This window comes from Charadrius vociferus, unplaced genomic scaffold (genome assembly GCF_000708025.1).
Source record: "Charadrius vociferus isolate BGI_N301 unplaced genomic scaffold, ASM70802v2 scaffold1, whole genome shotgun sequence".
NCBI classification, from domain to species: Eukaryota; Metazoa; Chordata; class Aves; order Charadriiformes; family Charadriidae; genus Charadrius; species Charadrius vociferus.
The window spans coordinates 7488610-7507112 of NW_009647680.1; the positions used below are offsets into that span (position 1 = coordinate 7488610).

The 18503-nt window shown below is 38.8% G+C and overlaps 1 protein-coding gene across 1 annotated transcript; it reads left to right on the forward strand.

Moving 5' to 3' along the window:
- The first annotated feature begins 576 nt into the window (after nucleotides 1-576).
- Nucleotides 577-15052, forward strand: EED (embryonic ectoderm development). The gene is made up of 11 exons (XM_009881208.1): nucleotides 577-729; nucleotides 6137-6229; nucleotides 7165-7230; nucleotides 7956-8081; nucleotides 8200-8281; nucleotides 9885-9976; nucleotides 10933-11066; nucleotides 12194-12299; nucleotides 13109-13267; nucleotides 13710-13783; nucleotides 14724-15052. Exons 4-11 carry the CDS (start codon nucleotides 8067-8069, stop codon nucleotides 14848-14850), a joined length of 789 nt encoding a protein of 262 aa, XP_009879510.1. The 5' UTR covers nucleotides 577-729; nucleotides 6137-6229; nucleotides 7165-7230; nucleotides 7956-8066; the 3' UTR covers nucleotides 14851-15052.
- Nucleotides 15053-18503: the final 3451 nt, after the last annotated feature.

Genomic DNA, 18503 nt, shown 5'->3' on the forward strand with positions numbered 1-18503 from the left:
TGTTTTTTTTCTTTTTTTTAAACTTAGCTTTTAGTTGAAGCAAAGATCAGTAGGAAAGAGCGGGAGGGAGAGGTAGGACTTCCTCTTCTAGTGGCAATGCTGACATTGCAGAGCTGTGCTGTGCCTGATGCTGCTGAGGGTGTATAGAAGTGTCGGATCAGTTAGACTCTTGGTATGGCTAAGCATAATGTTTTTATAAAACCAACCTCTTCCTTGAGTAATTCTGAAGTACTCATTTCATCTACGTCAGAGATGTTTCCTAGGGAAAGCGACCACTTATCTTTAGACATTTTCTTAAGAGCAACTACCAGTATTCTGAAGAAACTTCACTAGATCATAGTTCATTGTCTCTCCCTCTTGGATTAGTCCTCATATGACTCATGTTCTGTTTCTTGGGAGGAATGCTATTATGTTAGTAATAGATTTAAATATGTGAATCTAAATAACACCAGGTCCTAGGAGATCTGTTCTTACAGAGGAGAAAAAGTGAAAAGGCCAAGCGCTGAAAAATTAGTTGAATTTATACAGCAGTTAATGTTACCTTTATTACATTCTATATAATTTGAATGTTTTCAGGATGATGCCGTTAGTATTGAAAGCGGTACTAACACTGAACGCCCTGATACACCAACAAACACTCCAAACGCACCGGGAAGAAAAAGCTGGGGGAAGGGAAAATGGAAGTCAAAGAAGTGCAAATATTCCTTCAAATGTGTAAATAGCCTAAAGGTAGGTATGTATAAGCTTTAACATGGGAGTGCTGGGTACCGCTTGCTCGCAGTAATGTTAGTGTTGACTGTGAGACAGTGTCAAGATAGATATTTTTAAATACCTGTATGCAATTATGTTCCATCCTCATTTGAAGAAAGTACTTTTCTTATTTGGCATAGCTGAGGTTTTGAAGAAAAAGGATACTGAGAAATATGATGCAGTAGGTAGTGCTGCAATTAACCCAATTTTTGTACAGGTTTGCAAAGTTGTGTGATATGTTATAAGTATGTATTTCATTGAAGCTGTAGTTCCTTGAGATGAAGATAAGAAACTGGATCAACAAACTCAAATAAAACAAAACCTGTGACAACTTGATGCACAGAACCTGTACAGAATTTTCCACCTGTTGAAATGTATTTAAAAACCCCAACTTAACAATTTTGCAGTAGTTTTTTCCTCACACTTACTAAATCAGGTATTTTGTGTCCTCTGGCAGCTGTCATAAATGCTATATAGTACAATTTGGTTAATTTTTCTTGAGTGTTGTGATTATGTGTTTGCACCTGATCTAGGTCATATTTAACTTTCCACATAATACCTGATGGTATTAAGGGATGTGGATTCATGGTCTTTACTCCCTGTTCTTGTGGTTTAGGGTATTATTGTTTTCCTCTGCACTGGTGACAGACTACGGTGAACTGAATGAATTTTCTCTTTTATTCTTCTACTCTGTCAGGATGTTGTTCTTTCATTCCCCAGCCTTGTGAGGGATATTTATGTGGCAGAAGCTGTAAATGTGCCATCTGATTTGATTTTTGTAAGATTTCTAAATAAAGATTGTGTCTGGAACAAGATGGGAGTTTTGTTAAACTTTATATTTAGCTAACAAGAGGATGTGTGCAGTTCCATAGTGGATATTTTCTGCAGAATTGCTTTAAGAGGTTTTTGTCGTTCCCCCCACGCTTAACTGTTGAGCTCTGCTGATGTAGCTGTTTCTGAACTTTGGCTTCAGACAGCCTCGCTGAAATGCTGGGGTAGCTGAGTGGGAGGGGATGGGAGAGTTGGAGCATGGAAACCTCGTAAAGAAGCTTTGCCACTGGAGAAACTGTGATACGAAGTTATAGTGACAAAAGTATCTGGGAAACAAGTTGATCTTAATGTGGTTTTTGAAGTATAGGAATGACATCAAGTCCTTTTGGGGTGTAGGAGGAAGGGAAGGTCTTTCATTTTCACCTAGGTAGGCAGCTGTTCCTGCGATTCGCATGAATCGCCCCCGCAGGCGGTGCTTTTTGTGGCTTCAAGTCATGCTTCAAATACAGGCGCAGGCCTTTCAGCACCCAAACATTTAACAAGTTCTGAGTTTTGCTAAGCGTATTTGTTTTCTATCTGCAGACCAAATATTCCAAAGTAGTTAGTACTTTTCAAGTGTCTTCTGGGAAAATGGAACAATCCCTCACCCCAGTTTCAACCCAGGCCCCACTATATGGTGACCCTATGGAGTTAAGCAATCCCTGACTTCTGTGGATTTGGATCAGAGCCTGGGAACAGATTCCTGTGCAAGTGGAGTCAAGCTGTGAGAGAGTAAATGTAGCGTTTCAGCTAAGTGGGATATTTTTATTATCTTTTTTTTTCCCCCCATTTCTCTTTTAACTGAAATTATTGCTAGTAATAATAAATGTGCATGTTAATACAGAGACTAGGTAGCAGCCAAATTTGGTAACTCCTTTTTGCTTCATGTTTGAGGAAGCCTCTTTTCTTTTTCCTGTTCCTCCATACTGATTTGGCAGATACTGTGGAGAGAAACTCTTAACGATTGAATGTTGTATACAGGTTCAGAAAGACACTTGTGACTCTTCGGATATCACATCATATATCCCATAGTTTATATGTCTTTGAACTATGCCGTAAGGTGCCTGTACTGAAATTAATGAAAAGTCACTATGATTTAAAGACACAGAAATTAATTTTAATATTCTTTAGGGATGTATAAATTATGTGGTTTTTCACTTTCCTACTCTTGTTTTTCCATCTTATTTTGCTTTTTACTTTTTTTTGTTGTTGGGGAAACAAAGAAATATGGCCATTACTGTCTGCTTTGAATGTTAAATGGTTATGATTCAGCCTGAAAAACTCAGTGCTTGCTAAATATGCTTTTTAAACGCTACTGTGGAAGTTATTTTGGGTGAAATTTAAGCGTCAGGAAAACAAAAATATAACTTGGAAAATGACAGGAAATAAAGAGCTGCTTTTTTTTTTTCCTTTTGCAGTACTAAGTAAGGTGTACTGAAAAATCTTTGCTCTCTGTGGGCTGAATGGAAATGTAATTTAAAAGAGCATATACAGCTAAGAGATGCACATCCTCACATACATCCATATATGTTTTGCTTATAGATCTTTCAGCAAAGAACAGTGTATATTCTGCTTTGATGTGATCCCTTTAAAACAATGGCATTATTTGCCCTTCCCTTTGCTTTTGCTTAGGGTGTGGCTTAGTGGTTCTCAGCAGTCCGGTGTCTTCTCTGCTTCTGCTCACTGTCCCCAGAGCTGGGAATCGGTAACCAACCACATGCAAGATTCTAGCTTGTTGATGTGTAAAGGAGAGGCAACAAAACCCACTGCCAATAATGGCTTGCTTCTGCGTCTGGGAACTGGAAATGCACGTGTGGTCAGTTGGTTCCCTGCTGGCTGTGTGGGTGACAGTGTATTAAAATGTGTTCACGCAGTTGCAGGGGATTATTTTTTGTGTTGGCGTAGTATTTACTTCACTGCCTTCAGTCTAAAAACAGGTCTAGTCTTACTGTCTGACTGAACCTGAGTTGGCGATGAGTGAATAAGGGCAAAATTAACCATTGATTATTTATTTATTTGCTTTTATAACAATTGTAGGTATATTTTTTTTTTTTCTCTACTTGCTTTCTCTGGTGCATGAATAACCTGAATACTTTATGCCCTTTATTCATACCGGGGTCAAGATGGCATTTCACAATTCTACTTTTGGACCAGCGTATGGGTCAAACTCTTCTGTCTGTGCAAACCAGTGGTCAGATTTGCATGACATACTTCACATCTCAGGATAATTATTATGTGCAGCACCTGAAAGTATAATGTTTTTAAAACCTGCTTCATTGTTTAGCACTTGGGGCAAAAATTAGAGTAGACAGGTATTATCAAAATAGCTATGTGCTGTCTCTGACCAGTGAGGATGATGGTAGTTTAAATGAGGTGAGCATAACCTCTTCATACACCTTAGCGACTTCCTGTAAGAGCCTTTGCCTTACTTCTTCATCCATTAAACACCAAAACCTGTGATATATGTGGAGGTTTTGGAGGTTGTAGCACTCGATGTGATAAATGTAGCATGGATGATGTAAGAAGTTTAAAGACATTTGTCTCGCAGGGTAACTTTTCAAAGACAACCTATTTCCCTGGAAAAAAAGCTTACAAAATACTTTAGGTATGTACTCAAATATAGAAATACAGAAACAGTACAGCCCTCTGTATCTCTCTACTTGTAATGTTTTACCCTAGTCTGGGTCTTACCTAGAAAATCATAAATTCATTACAACTTATGCTGGAAAAATATCCTGTCTTGAGGGAGGAAAACAACTTCCTCTTCACTTTTCCCATTTCTCTAAATTTATCAGAAACAGTGCACCTGACAAAGAACAAAGTTGTTCCAGAAAAACAAGTGCAAAACCTGCAAATATGTCTTTGTAATAAAGCAGTAAGTGCAATACTTGCAAGTATGTCTTTGTAATAAAGCAGTAAGCATCCATGCATTTTACCCGTGGTGTCTTCATGCAGTATGTCAAAAGCCCTTGGTATTTACCAGCATGAACTCTTTCACACAGAAATTCAAAACCAACTAATTATTAGTGGAATATTTTTTTTTAAAGTGTTCTGTATTTGACCTCTCAGCCATTCTTTTCAAGGAAGACTTAAATACACTCAAAAAAAATAAGCCTAGAAAGTAAAATTCATAACTTCATTGGACACTAAAAACCATGGCCTTGTGTATGCAATTTTATGGCATGTATTTTTCCTCAGTCTCAATGTCTAATTAAACTATAATCCTTTACAGATGCTGAATACCTGCTTTTTCCTTCTGTTCTGGGGTCGCTAATAACCTTGCTGCTTTTTCCTTTGCTAATATCCCATATTGCTCATCGCATAAAGCCGCTAGTTTGTTCTTTCATGTTATGATGCGTAATGCTTCGAGTTAAACTTTGAACAATCCTTTTTAATCTGTATTCAGCTTCAAAAGTTGTTACCAACTCTGAGAATTGCAGGAGGGCCTTCATCTCTGAAAGAATTTCTCCCTTCTCTTTCTAGCTCATCTAGCTATGTCTGTTAATAACGGATACTGCCTTTCTCAGTAAATAATACTATTTAAAATTATTCCAGACTTCCATACTTTTCTGAGGAGTGTTGCACTCCCCACCCACACCCCCTCCTCAAATTTATTCTTCAGTTCTTGGGTAGGCCAGAGCTGCCAGGGCTAATATTTCTCCTGTAGTCTCTGAAGCACTGCCATTTGAAGGCTGCTTAACAGCCGTCATGAGACACTTCCTTCCTGCCTGTGCTGTCCCAGACAGTCCCCTGTGGGGAGGCACTTTAATGAACATTATTCTTACTGAAAACATCCTGTCAGGACAGGCCAAAATACTGTTATCAATTATTAACAAGCACCACCATATTCATCACAATTCATAAACATATCTGCTTTTTTTTTTTCTTTATTAAACTGATGTAAGCTGTGTAAAAATAATACTTGGCATTTCTCTGGTAAGTGTTTGTGAAGGCGATCTGAAAACACTTTGTAGACATGAACTTTGCAGCAGCATTGTGACATGCTGCAGAGAGTTCATCGTGTCTGTGATAGAGTTGCAAGACCTAACTGTGCTGTAATAGTTCAATGTGGCCCTTCTTCACCCTTATACCAGTGTAATTCTTCTCTGTCCTAATAATTCTTCTCTGTGAAGTTGTAAATCCTTGTGTGGAAGTAATTATACCAGTATAAAATGCATATGGATGTAGCCTTAGACGCAGAAGTTGCCTCTGTTGAAAATTGCAAAACAAAGTAGTAGAGCTGCAAATGTAATTTGGGAGTTCTGCCAGCTTCTGGCCATAACTGTGAGACAACAGTTCTCCCCCTTCACTTTTAAAAAGCTTGGTGGGGGAAGAAGAGAGGGAGGGTGTCAGAATATTCCTTTAACCTCCCTTAAGGCAGCCAAGTTAAAATGCAATGTTACAAAACTATTCTTTTTAATTGTTCACCCTCTGAAACTGTAATGGATGTGAACCCAGTAGTTTGACGAGGAAAACATATCAATTAAACTGTTTACCACCACAGCTGAATTTCACAGAAATAATACGCCTGTGGGTTTTATTTTTTTGTGTGTCTAATCTTACTTTACATCTACAGGAGGACCATGGTCAGCCTTTGTTTGGAGTCCAGTTTAACTGGCACAGTAAAGAAGGTGATCCTCTTGTTTTTGCCACTGTAGGCAGCAACAGAGTGAGTAATCTGTTTTTAACCATAAACCCTTCCGTGTGGTTCCGCTTGCATTCTTTTTTTTTCCCCAACCCATCCATTTACCCATGTTTAGTACAGACACAGGATACTTCATATAGAAAGCTTTATTTCTGAGGTATGTAGCATCTGTTATCTGGGAGATTTGCATCCTCTGGATTGTTTTCTGAAGCCATGCGTTAGCTATTTGGGAATTAGCCTATATAGTAAAGTAAAGAAAAAACCCCTCCGGTAGTGTAAACATGGGACAAGGAAAAGAGGTGCATAAATTTTATCTTTTCCCTAAAATTACTCTTCTTAGATGTTATTGTTTCCGAAAGGTCACATGCTCTAAAATGGGATGAGCAGTGTCTGCAATGATGTCAGGCAGCTCAGTAGCTAAATTAATGGCCTGCTTGGAGTAAATTTATAGGCTTTTTCTGAACAAGTACCTATGTCACTTCAGTCGTGAAAATAACTCCTGCAGTGCATTCTGTGCAAGTGTTGTGAATAAACAAGAAACCTTTCATTTCCAGGTTTGTTCCACTTGGCAGTTACCAAAAGTGCTAAACTAAGATTAAACAAGGTATCAATGTCTCATTAAAAGACCAAGCCACATTAGAGATGACTGCAGTAACTAATTCCAAATAGAGTTCAATTTTACTAAGGCAATTCAAATAATAGATTTCAATAGCTGGGAAGGACTGCTGACAAGTCCTATAGTGGTGCTTTACTGAGACTGCTGTGAGCATTCTTTTATCAAACCACTTCCACCTGCTAGAAACAAACTGATGATGGATGAGATCTAAACCATAAAGGCACACTACCTCTCCCCATCAGGAAGTGAATACACAGGTGCATGTGATTTCCTTTTGAAATATCACAAGTAAGCAGCAATCTGTCCCACTTTTTTTTTTTTTTTTTTTTTTTCTCCTCTCCAGGTTACTTTATATGAATGTCATTCCCAAGGAGAAATCCGTCTGTTGCAGTCCTATGTGGATGCTGATGTATCCTTTTAGGTCAAAAAGCCACTTGTTTGTGTCCTCTTTATCAAAAATGAAGAGGCTGCGTAGCAAAAAGCACATGAAGGTTTTGTCTGTGATTTAATACTTTTCTTATGTGGCACGTTCCTTATGTTAGGTCTAAGTCTTGCCTCTTTCCCAGACCATAGATTCCCTCTTTTTGAAAAAAAGATTAAAACCGCTGTATTAAAATATTTGAAAACCGATTCTCCATCAGTTTAATCTTCCCAACGCTAATATCTGTGTAACGTTTCACATTTACTGCTTTACAGTGGTCTCTGTTTCCCTGTGAATTGGAACTGGGTTTAAAGCTGAAGAATTACATTTCACGCTCTGAAGTGGTAATAATTTGTGTTGATCATTTGCAGCATACAAGTCAATAACTTGCAAACTCAAACTTGATTCATCCTTGTTTTATTCCCAGTCTTCAGATGTTTTGGAGAAAGAGGTTGAAAAGTGATGCCAAGAGAGCACAGGTGTTCCTTGTATGTTATGGAACAGAAGTGAGGAAACTGGCATCTCTAGAAAAGGTGATGTCACTTATGTTTGCAGATGTGTAATCAAATATGTATCTTTTTCTTATTGGGTCGAGCAGAGACTCCTGGGCATAAAATAGCAACAAATTTACTTAAAAAAAATAATAAAAAATCACATTGTTGAAAAGAAATAATTCCTGTTTCTTCTATTTTCCTTAATGTGAGATGTTATAGGCAGATGAAAATTTCTATACCTGTGCATGGACATATGATAGCAATACAAGCCATCCTCTTCTGGCTGTGGCAGGGTCCAGGGGTATTATTAGGATAATTAATCCTATTACAATGCAGTGCATAAAGGTGAGTGCTCCAGACTGCAAGATACAGCTTGTGTTTCAGTAAGGCATGAAACTTATGTCTTCTAAATACGTATAAACATGCGGGGAAATGATAACTTGGTCTCTGAATTCTGTCCCAGCACTACGTGGGCCATGGAAATGCAATCAATGAACTGAAATTCCATCCAAGAGATCCAAATCTCCTTTTATCTGTAAGCAAAGGTGAGGAAAATAACTTCTTTCTTTCCTTTTGTTTTTTTTTTTTTTATATAAATCAGAATGCTTTGGATTGAATTTTGGTCTTGAAAATGGCCAAAACCTCCATGAATTTTTTATGAATGGCACTGAACAAGTTTACCTTGAAAGTCTAGAGCAAATCTTGCTCTTTTATGGCTATATATCTTGTACGTATTAAATCCATGGCCTACAATAAACATAACTCCACCTGTGGTGCGAAGGGATTGTGAACAGTGCTGCTTTTAGGAAAGAAGAAACATAAACATTGGGGTTGCTCTCTCTTTTCTGACAGTCGAGTGAAATTTTTTTCAGTTGTTGACTCATGTTGCCATCTAGTGGGGATGTCTTAATATCGCAGACAGCATTCACCACTGTGTTCGTGGAGAAAACTCTGATTCTCTGTCACTTAGGAGCAGCTCTGACTTTAACTGGACTTTGTGTAAAAAGCATATTGGTGAAGCGAGAAGTGAGTTTTTGGTATGGTGTCTTATGGGCTCGTCCAGAATGTCTAAACAGTCACAACTTCCTAATCTTGACTGTTTTGTTAAGTAAGGGAATACTTGATCTGCCACGAGAGTAAGTCATCAGGAATCCTAGAGTTGGAAACCTTCAAATAAGGGGACTTTAGTGTATTTGGTATTACTGATGAAACTACACAAGAATAGGAGTTGAGAACCTCTGATTCTTTCAGCTGTCAAGTTTGTGCTCTGGATCTGTAAGGTTGAATTTCTTGAGTCCTGTATAAGTTTATAGGTTCTCTTAATAACATTTTGACATCAGCAGTAGTACTATGAGTTTTAATGTGCAATCTCTGGGCTGGGTGCTCCCTCTGAGAGGGCATGAGGCAGTAGAATAGTAGGGTCTCAGAACTGCTTGGCGGAGAGATGAGTAGGAAAAGAGGGAAAAACTTGGGACTGTGTGGCTTTCCAGTTGGCGTTGCTGTAATTCAGTGCAGTGTACTTGTGGAATCCAAAAGGGAAATGCACTAGGGGTTCTCATTTCCAAATGGCAAATACAGTAGAGGTTCTTCATTAAAAATTGTTACAACTTTCTGTAAACAAGTGGATTAGTCCAATAGACTTTAGGATACATATTGTTTATAGAAACAGTTTCTCCATTCCTACAGTCTGTAGCTCATAAAGAATAATACTCTAAAGATTAAAAAAAATGGAAAATCAAAACTTCTCTGAATGCTGATGTAAGAATGGCTGAAAGGAATTCTAGCATTTTTTGATATATACAATTATTTTTGAGATAAGACTGAATAAAAGCATACTTGTCCAAGATCAGACTCTTCTTTACTTTTTGGATGATCTAAAGATCCAAGTACATTTTTGCTAGAAGCTGGCCTTAGGGGAGGAGGGTGGGCACACTTTCTGAATTACAGATTGCTATAACAGGAGTTTAGTTGTAATGGCAAATTTAGTTAATGCAGTTTCATTGTTTCTAACAAGTGAAGAAGAATTAAGTGCCTTTTTGATGTTTACATGAAGACCTGTTGGTTAAGCTGAATAAAGTGGTTAAGCTGAAATATATTATTCATATGTACATATAAAAAGCAGCCTGTAATTTTATTTGTTCTTTATAGATCATGCATTGAGACTGTGGAACATCCAGACAGACACGCTGGTTGCAATATTTGGAGGAGTAGAAGGGCACAGGGATGAGGTGTTAAGTGCAGTAAGTGGAAGACTGTGGGGCAGTGATTTAGATTTACAGAGGGTAGTAAGCCTACGATATGCAACTTTTTATCCTCTTGTGCACTGTTTTTGATATTACATCTAATTAAAAAAAATCCTGAAGTGCATAAATACGGTTTTAAGGGGATAGACAAGTTTAAATTTAAGGTGGTTTGCTTGATCTGGCCACCTCTCAATGTACAGGACAGGTGTTCACTTTCTGTATGTTTCAGTAACTAGTTTTATCACTAGATAAATTCTAGTGCAGCCTAGAATTTTAAAAAAAAAAAAAGTAGAGCTCAGTGGGGCTAGAAAGAGTAAAAAGTTTTCATGATGGTCCCACTTTTGAAGTTCTTGAGGTCTTATCACAGCAAAGCAGCAAGAGCAAATAAACCTTGAGAGAGATGGTAGTGAAGGAAAGAAGTTATCTCAGGTGAGTTATGCTGCTTTTCAGTGGCTGTGGACAGACACTGGTACCCAGCAAATACGAAATAGAATAGTTGACTTTTAATATGCTGCTTTTAAGAACTGTTTTCTGTTCCTGTTGTGTGACCTGAAAGGTGAGGGGTGCATCTATATGAAACCTGACAGCATGTTATTCTCTTGTGGTTGTAAATAGTCATCATCCATGTCGTAGCCCTGGAATTCTGCCAAAGTTGCTCTGTAAAATGAAACCTAGGGAATATACTGAGGGGAGAGCACTAGCAGTAGATCCACTGTTTGTCAGTGCTGTTGAATATGCCTCTTTCTTGAGAAAGAGTAGATATAATTATTAAGATACTGTGCTGCTTTGCAGTGAGTAGGATTAAGTTGTTAGTTGTTGTTCTATTTGAAATACAGAGTTATATTGCATTCTCTAAGCCAAAAATGCTGTTTTGATGGAAATAATGGGATAAAATCTGAGTTGATATAATGCAGCTTAGGCTGGGGGTCCTCAAAATTATTTCGTATACATAGGATTATGATCTTCTTGGTGAAAAAATCATGTCCTGTGGGATGGATCACTCTCTAAAACTCTGGAGAATTAACTCAAAGAGAATGATAAATGCCATCAAAGAGTCTTATGAGTACAACCCAAATAAAACCAACAGGTACGTAGCCCGCATCTTCTTGGCTGTCTTGGCAAAATATGAATATTCTTATCAATGGCCCAGGTTAATTCCTATCCAAATTGGGAGTTCTTGGGGATACTGAGTGACCTGGGGATTGTGCTGGATACTGAATCTGTCTAGAAGATGTGTCTTACTGATGTTTGTTTCAGTAGAATTTTATTGAATTCAGATTTAAAGTCCTGACACTTTTATTTTTAAAATCTTAATAATTGCTTATCTGCTTGACTAGAAAATGTCTGGAATTATCTCTGTCATTCTTAAAGCTTGTATTTCACTGTGTTTCAAGATGGCAGTGGCTTTTCTTTCACCTCAAAACTTCTAGGAAGGAATCAAATCTGTGTAATTAAATATAGCAAATGATTTATTTATTGGGTAGTTACTACTAATTATTGTATCTGCTATCTGATTTCGGGATGGGCACAAAACTGTTTATGTGGTAATAACGTTAATATTCATGATTCTCCAATTTGGCCTGAGATAGGAGTAAATTGTCAAGTAAACATAGCAATTAGGGACATGGTAGATCCTCCTTTATGAAGTTCATCAACTTTTTAATCTTAACTTCCAGTTAAACCATTGAGAGAATAGAAGAGTCTAAAACACACTGAACATGTTCAGCAATGAGACTAGCTGTGAAAATACTCTTGCCTTTTTTTGGTAATGTTACCAAATATTAAAAGATGCTTTTTTAGTGTGCTTTTTTTTTTTTAAATGATGGGTTTTTTTGTTTTAGTGTGCTTTTCTGTTTAACAGTTTAGATATTGCAGAAGCAGCATCGGGAAAACTGGGCTTTAATTAGTTCTTGAAGCATTTGGCAATGGAAGCTCTCTTAAGCTCTGAAGGAGTGGTTTTATTTAGCGCTGTCTCTGCACAGTCTTCTACAGTGGGAAATGTTATTTCAGTAGGAATGAGGATGAAAACAGGAACTGTTCCCAATATTAAAAAAAAAGCCCAAACAACTCGACTTACAAAATCGACTTTGTTGTAAAACTGTTAAAACAACAAAGAAGACAGGCTTGTCCTGTTAACATCTTAAAACTGGCCATTAAAAATCAGACTTGTGCTTCTCTGTTTTTCTGGACCTCACTTGGCAATTTTCTCTATAGGCCTTTTATTTCCCAGAAAATTCACTTTCCTGACTTTTCTACGAGAGACATACATAGAAACTATGTTGACTGTGTACGATGGTTGGGAGATCTAATTCTTTCCAAGGTAAAGTGGCGGCTTTTTCAGCTATATGACTCATATTTGCTTGTTTGGGGGATCTTTAAACAGTAGAAGTTTTATTGGAATTTGGGTCTTAGGTTAACTTGCTGTGCTGTATGGTGTGTATGTATGCTGTGCAAATTATCTTATGGACTGTATTGTGAATTTTGTCAACTGTTATGATGTGCGAATAAGTAGCTTGTACTTAAAAAGTAATATTATTGCTACAGCTGTAGCTCTGCTAAAAGTACAGGGATACCAGCTAACCAGAATCTGCATGGAATGTACAGAAAGAGAATATAGAGATACTGATGAGGGATCCTGCTGCTAAAGGCAGAAATGAGGGTTCCCATAATGGTGTAACTTTGATTAGAGTGTTGCATCCACTAGTAGCATTGGCTTGCAGATATTAAACTAGGTGGTCCAACTGCCTCATTGCCGGAGATCGGTGCGTGCACGGTCCTGTTGGTTGAAAAGATTGGGTGAACAATCCTCAAACCAAGGTTAATTTAAACTGCTCGTGAAAGTGTGTTTGAGGCACATCTGGTTGACTTCCTCTGAAGCGGGTGAGGGAGGGTACCTGCAGTCCTGTTACCTGGCAAAGCTGTGAGGGCAGCAGGCTCCCAGCGCTGGGCAGCGATGCGTTGGTGGTGACGTGGCTGTGATCTAAGGACAGAGGTAAAATTTTCAGTTGTACTTTTTTAATGTCATTAGGGAAGCTGTGAGATGAAATGTTTGGCTATAATTATACTTAAACAGAATGTGCAGTATAAATTATAAATATAGGTATTTTTTTTTCATTGTTTCCCCCCCAGTCTTGTGAAAATGCCATTGTGTGCTGGAAACCTGGCAAAATGGAAGATGATATAGATAAAATCAAGCCCAGCGAGTCAAATGTGACCATACTTGGGAGATTTGATTACAGCCAGTGTGATATATGGTACATGAGGTTTTCAATGGATTTCTGGCAAAAGGTATGTGTGAGCTTTGACTTTGCTGTATTTGAAGGTGTGTCGCTTTTCATTGAGTCTGTGTTTATGGGCACGGGAAAAGACTTGGCTCATGTGATGTTTGAGAAACAGAATGGTTTTCTGCAAGGGGCTTTATATGGAACTGGAGGAGCTCCAGATTTTTCATTCTGGGTTCTGCCTGGTGGAAAAAGTTCCACCAAATAAATATTTATTTTCCACCAAAGCTATGCTTACTGATGTCTTCCTCCCCCATCCACAGAGATGGATAATAAAGTGAGGAAAAAGAGGCAAATTTTATAGCATTTGTAACCCCTCCAACAAAGTCATTAAGTCCTTCGTGTTTAAAAAGACACAATTTGTCAGCTGAAAAGCCTTTATAAAATTCTGACTTCCATTCTTTGAGATAGTATTTTAAAACTTTTATATCCTCTGCTTTCTTTTAAAGATGCTTGCTCTGGGCAATCAAGTTGGCAAACTTTATGTTTGGGATTTAGAAATAGAGGATCCTCATAAAGCCAAGTGAGTACTTACTTTTTTTTAATTTTATTTTTAAGACAGGGAGTTGAGGTAATTTCCTTTTTCCTTTACTGATAACTGTAGAAATTCTTTAATAGTACTAGTCACATTCCCCTTTAAGTAGTAGGTAAGTGAACATTCTGAGCCCCTGAAGGTAAACGTTTATTATTTTTTACTGATTTATTATTTATATTACAGTAGTGCCCAGAGGCCCCATTTGGATTGTGCTGAGTGCCATAGATATAGTAAAACACAGTTAGTTCCTCAAAGAACTTAAAAACTAATTAGGTGAAATTAAGATGTGCTGGGTGGGTGTAGCGTATGACAAAGGAGAAATACGTGAAAGGACTAGAATAATGAGAATATAAAGTTTAGCTATGAGTGTAATGTGGAGGAAACAGTATGGCTTTCCAGTGCTTTAAATGTGTGGCCAGGCAATTTTACAGCATGTCTTTTATTTTATATATATATAAAAAAAAAACAAAAAACCCCCAAACATTATGTGTATGAAATGTATATAGACTATATAATACATAAGATATACTTACATTGTGTATATAATCTATATAATGTGTGTGTGTGTATATACACACATATAAACGTATGAAGGTCCTGAAAATGCTGCAGTCTTTAATCACCCAATTACGATATTTTATTCCTAACCGCTGGGAAAGAACATTGATTACCAAGTCCTAAATAATGTGATTCAATGAGCTTTCAGTCAGTGCTTCAGTGAAAATTGGGTGGATGAGAAAAGGCAGTAAACAGGAAATTATTCCAGGTCCACATTTGGAATACAAAATATGCCATGAAGGGCATAGTCCTATTGCCCTTTCAATTCCTCCTCGGTCACATAAATCAGAGGCTGGTGAAACAGTGCTCTGTAATGTAGTAGTAAGTGCAGATTTAACGTTGCAGCTGAATAACTTTCTTTTATTTATAGGTGTACGACTCTTACTCATCCTAAATGCGTTGCTGCCATTCGACAAACCAGTTTCAGCAGGGATAGTAGTATCCTTATAGCTGTGTGTGATGATGCCAGTATCTGGCGCTGGGACAGACTACGATAAATTACTTTTTCCTAATTCAAAGTAGAAAATATATTTTCAAATTATAATATAGTCTGTTAACTCGCTAGTACGGTAGACGCATTTAGTGTAGACTTTCTCAAAGGTTCGGCAGGCTGGAGCTGAACTTAGTGATGTTTACATTCTGTGTATTGTTCTGCTTGAAATTGCTGCTTTTAATAAAAAGAAGTATTTTTGTAAAGTTTTCTGAATTGTCCATTTTAATTATTTCCCACAATGAGTTTTCACTTGGGGCCTATGATTTTATTTTCCATACAGCTAGCACAGAAACATATGGTAACTTGCTAGAGGTTTGGTGTTTGTGCCTTTTTGACTGAAAACCTAATGAAGCTATTGAATATTATCCAGGGACCACATAAAAGAAATACTACACTTAGGAATATAGTATAAATAAATGTTAAAACACTGCTAAAAATATCTTGAACTCATTCCTGAAGTTGGTTGCACATGGAAATTGATTAAGTCTTAATAACCTCAAATTGGGATGTGCTTTTCACCATTTCTGTTACTGATTTGGCTTTTTTGGGGGGGGATCACATTGCTCTACTGTTTCGATTCTGATTGTTCAGTTACTGCAATTACCTTAAATCAAAGTTAGTTATTGGAAATACATTTTAATTGCCTCTATTGTCAGTGCTCCCAAATAGCCTCATCTATGTTTTCCTTGCCCTAAGAATAATGAATTCTAAAATCTATACTATTTCATATAAGTTTAAAATATGTACAGTTAATAAAAATGAAAAGAGAGGAAATGGATAAGATGGCAGATGTCATTAACAGTGATAATCTGTGTTCAAAACACTTGGGTCTGTCTTGTCAGCGTGCAGTTGAAAGGTTAGTGTGTGTATTTGGGAAGCGGTCCAAGACATTGCACAGTAGCTGTGTGTACCTGAATGAGGAAGAAGGAGATTAATAACATTTACTGAACCTGAACCATTTACAAACTTTTTTTTTTCCTCCTGCGCTCTTATCCTTCACCAGAACATCTTACTTGAAAAGAACGTATTAGAATATTATATAAATACATGTACACTATCATTGGCAACATAACAGTGCTTTTCTGATCAGGAGGTTAAGTGAAGTGGTCCTCTTTGCTACTGACTTCTTAACTGCATATCTGACTTTCATCTTTCAGGATACTGCTTTTTCTTGTTTGTTACAGTTTGGGAGGCTTGTAAATGCTCTGTTCAGATAAACTACCTCCTCAGTTTGAAGTAATATGGCTGAGCCAGTCCTGATTTGTGTCCTTAGGAGCCTGCAAAAAATGAAATCCAGAGCAAGTACTGTACAAGTCTTACTCTGTTACACATGTTTTTATCCCTGCCTTCTTTTTTTTTTTTTTTTTAAATCCTTGTCTTTACGACTGGGGAGGTGCAGTAGTACCATTGTAGCACAAGTCTGTCCAAAACCAGTGTTAAATTGATCTGGCTTCTGGACCTTCTTTTTCTTGCACAAGCCAAGTGTCAGCATGCTGGAGAAGAAAACAGGTGAGACCGGAGTTGGAGACAGTTATTAATCTCTAGTTCTATGGCACCAACAGAACTGCTGGTGCAGCGTGAACCGGCATTTACGCCACAGCGATGGCCCCGTACCCCTCATTGTGCATTCCGTGGGAAGTATGTAGGGTGGGCAGTCTGAAGACTTGTGGGGGTGGGGAATGTGGTTGGGACAGTGCTCCAAAAAGGCAGTGGGGAGTGCTCAGGCTTCCTACAGCCTTCATGGAAACTGCTGTCATCAGATGAGCTGAACTATATGGAGAATGCTCGAGTTGGAGCCTGGTGACATTTAGCCTTTGCAAGCGCTTTCCGGTAGCGTCACATTGCAGTAGATCTTCAGCGTTTGCCCGTGTCCAGGGTTGAGAGTGACATGAGATACAAAAGCAGTAGGGATTTTTCAGCCATGGTTGGGTTTTTTTGTATCTAAGTAAGTGGTGTGTTGTGTTTCTGAGAGGAAGGAAAGGAAGGGCGGTGCTTGACGAGAGGCCTGACACAATTAGGGGCAGCTTTAACTTAGGAATGTGAAGACCGTTCTCTTAAAACACAGACAAATGTTCCAGCAGGTTTGACCTGAGAAACGTGTGCATGGAGCTCAAATCAGATTCAGGGTGCTACTGAACAGAAGAAGTAGAGAATGTGAACTTGCACAATCAGAGCTGGAACAAGCCACGGGGAAGAAAAAATTCTGCTCTACAACAGTCACCCCCATCTGCTTTTAGGACTAAAAATGTGTGTGACCTCAAAGCCTCATGAGCAGTAGACCCTGTGGTGTTTAAGGGGTTTTCCATTCAAGGGACCTGAACTTCTACTGGCAACAGCATAAGGAAAAAAATACTCTAAACGTGGGAGGACCTTTACAAATAATTTATATTACATATAGGTTATTATTGCACTGGCACAGGTTGCCCAGAGAGGTTGTTGGGGCCCCATCCCTGGAGGTGTTCAAGGCCAGGCTGGACGTGGCCTTGGGCAATCTGGTCTGGTGGGAGGTGTCCCTGCCCATGGCAGGGGGGTTGGAACTCGATGATCTTCAAGGTCCTTTCCAACCTAAACCATTCTATGATTCTTACATTACATCTCAGGAGGTCAGTGGTGGAAGGGTGTTTTAGTGTGTGTGTGTGGGGGGGGAACCCAAAATAATGTATATGCAAAAGGCAGGGTGGATTGATGTGTCCATTGTAGCTTTGTGTTTCTCCTCAGGCTTATTCCCAAGTTAACTTCTATATAACCCTGTTCTCCCCTTTTAAACCACGTGTTGAGGGAAAAAGTATTGTTGCGAGATACATCTCTGTATCGAGGGATACGTTGAAGAAGTGTTTGGCTGTTCAATCATGAAGGCACAGTGCAAAATGTGATGCCTTCCCCAGGCTCTGCCCTTCATCTGAAACGTGAGCATCTTCTCCTGCTCTGGGACTGGACTCCTGGAAGACTAGGAAAAACACGGGCCCGCTGGGGAAGGAAACGGGACACCTGGTCACCTGGGACATGGAGAAGGCTGAGATACTCAATGACTTCTTTGCCTCAGTCTTCCCTGGGAAGGACTCTACCCACACTGCCCAAGTTACAGAAGGCAAAGACAGGGACTGCAAGAATGAGGTACCACCCGCTGCAGACGACCTGAAGGTCTTCAGCTGAGGAACCTAAAGGTGCTCAAGTCCATGGAACCTGATGAGATTCATCTGCGGGTTCTGAGCAAACTGGCAGATGAAGTCACTAAGCTACTATCCATCATATTTGAGAAGCTGTGGAAGTCTGGTGAAGTTCCCGCTGAGTGTGACTGTCCAGCCAGTTCCTTATCCACCCAGCGGTCCATTGGTCAAATCCATGTCTCTCCAGTTTAGAGACCAGGATATCTTCCAGAACAGTGTCAAATGCTTTGCATAAATCAAGATAGATGACATCTGTTGATCTCCCCCTACCCACCAATGTTGTAACCCCCTCATAGAAGGCCACCAAATTTGTCAGGCACAGTTCGCCCTTAGTGAAGCCATGTTGGCTGTCACCAATCACCTCCTTATTTTCCATGTGCCTCAGCAGAGTTTCCAGGAGGATCTGCTCCATGATCTTGCCAGGCACAAGTACAAATCTACAGCTCTGACTTGGCCTGTAAAAGCCATTTCAAAGCTATTTGTCTTGCAG

What these genes read in the sequence shown, in the direction of transcription:
- EED (XM_009881208.1), top strand. An exon ending in CCTTTTATCTGTAAGCAAAG is followed by an intron (nt 8,282 to 9,884) that starts GTGAGGAAAATA and finishes TGTTCTTTATAG; the next exon opens with ATCATGCATTGAGACTGTGG. An exon ending in AACCCAAATAAAACCAACAG is followed by an intron (nt 11,067 to 12,193) that starts GTACGTAGCCCG and finishes TTTTCTCTATAG; the next exon opens with GCCTTTTATTTCCCAGAAAA.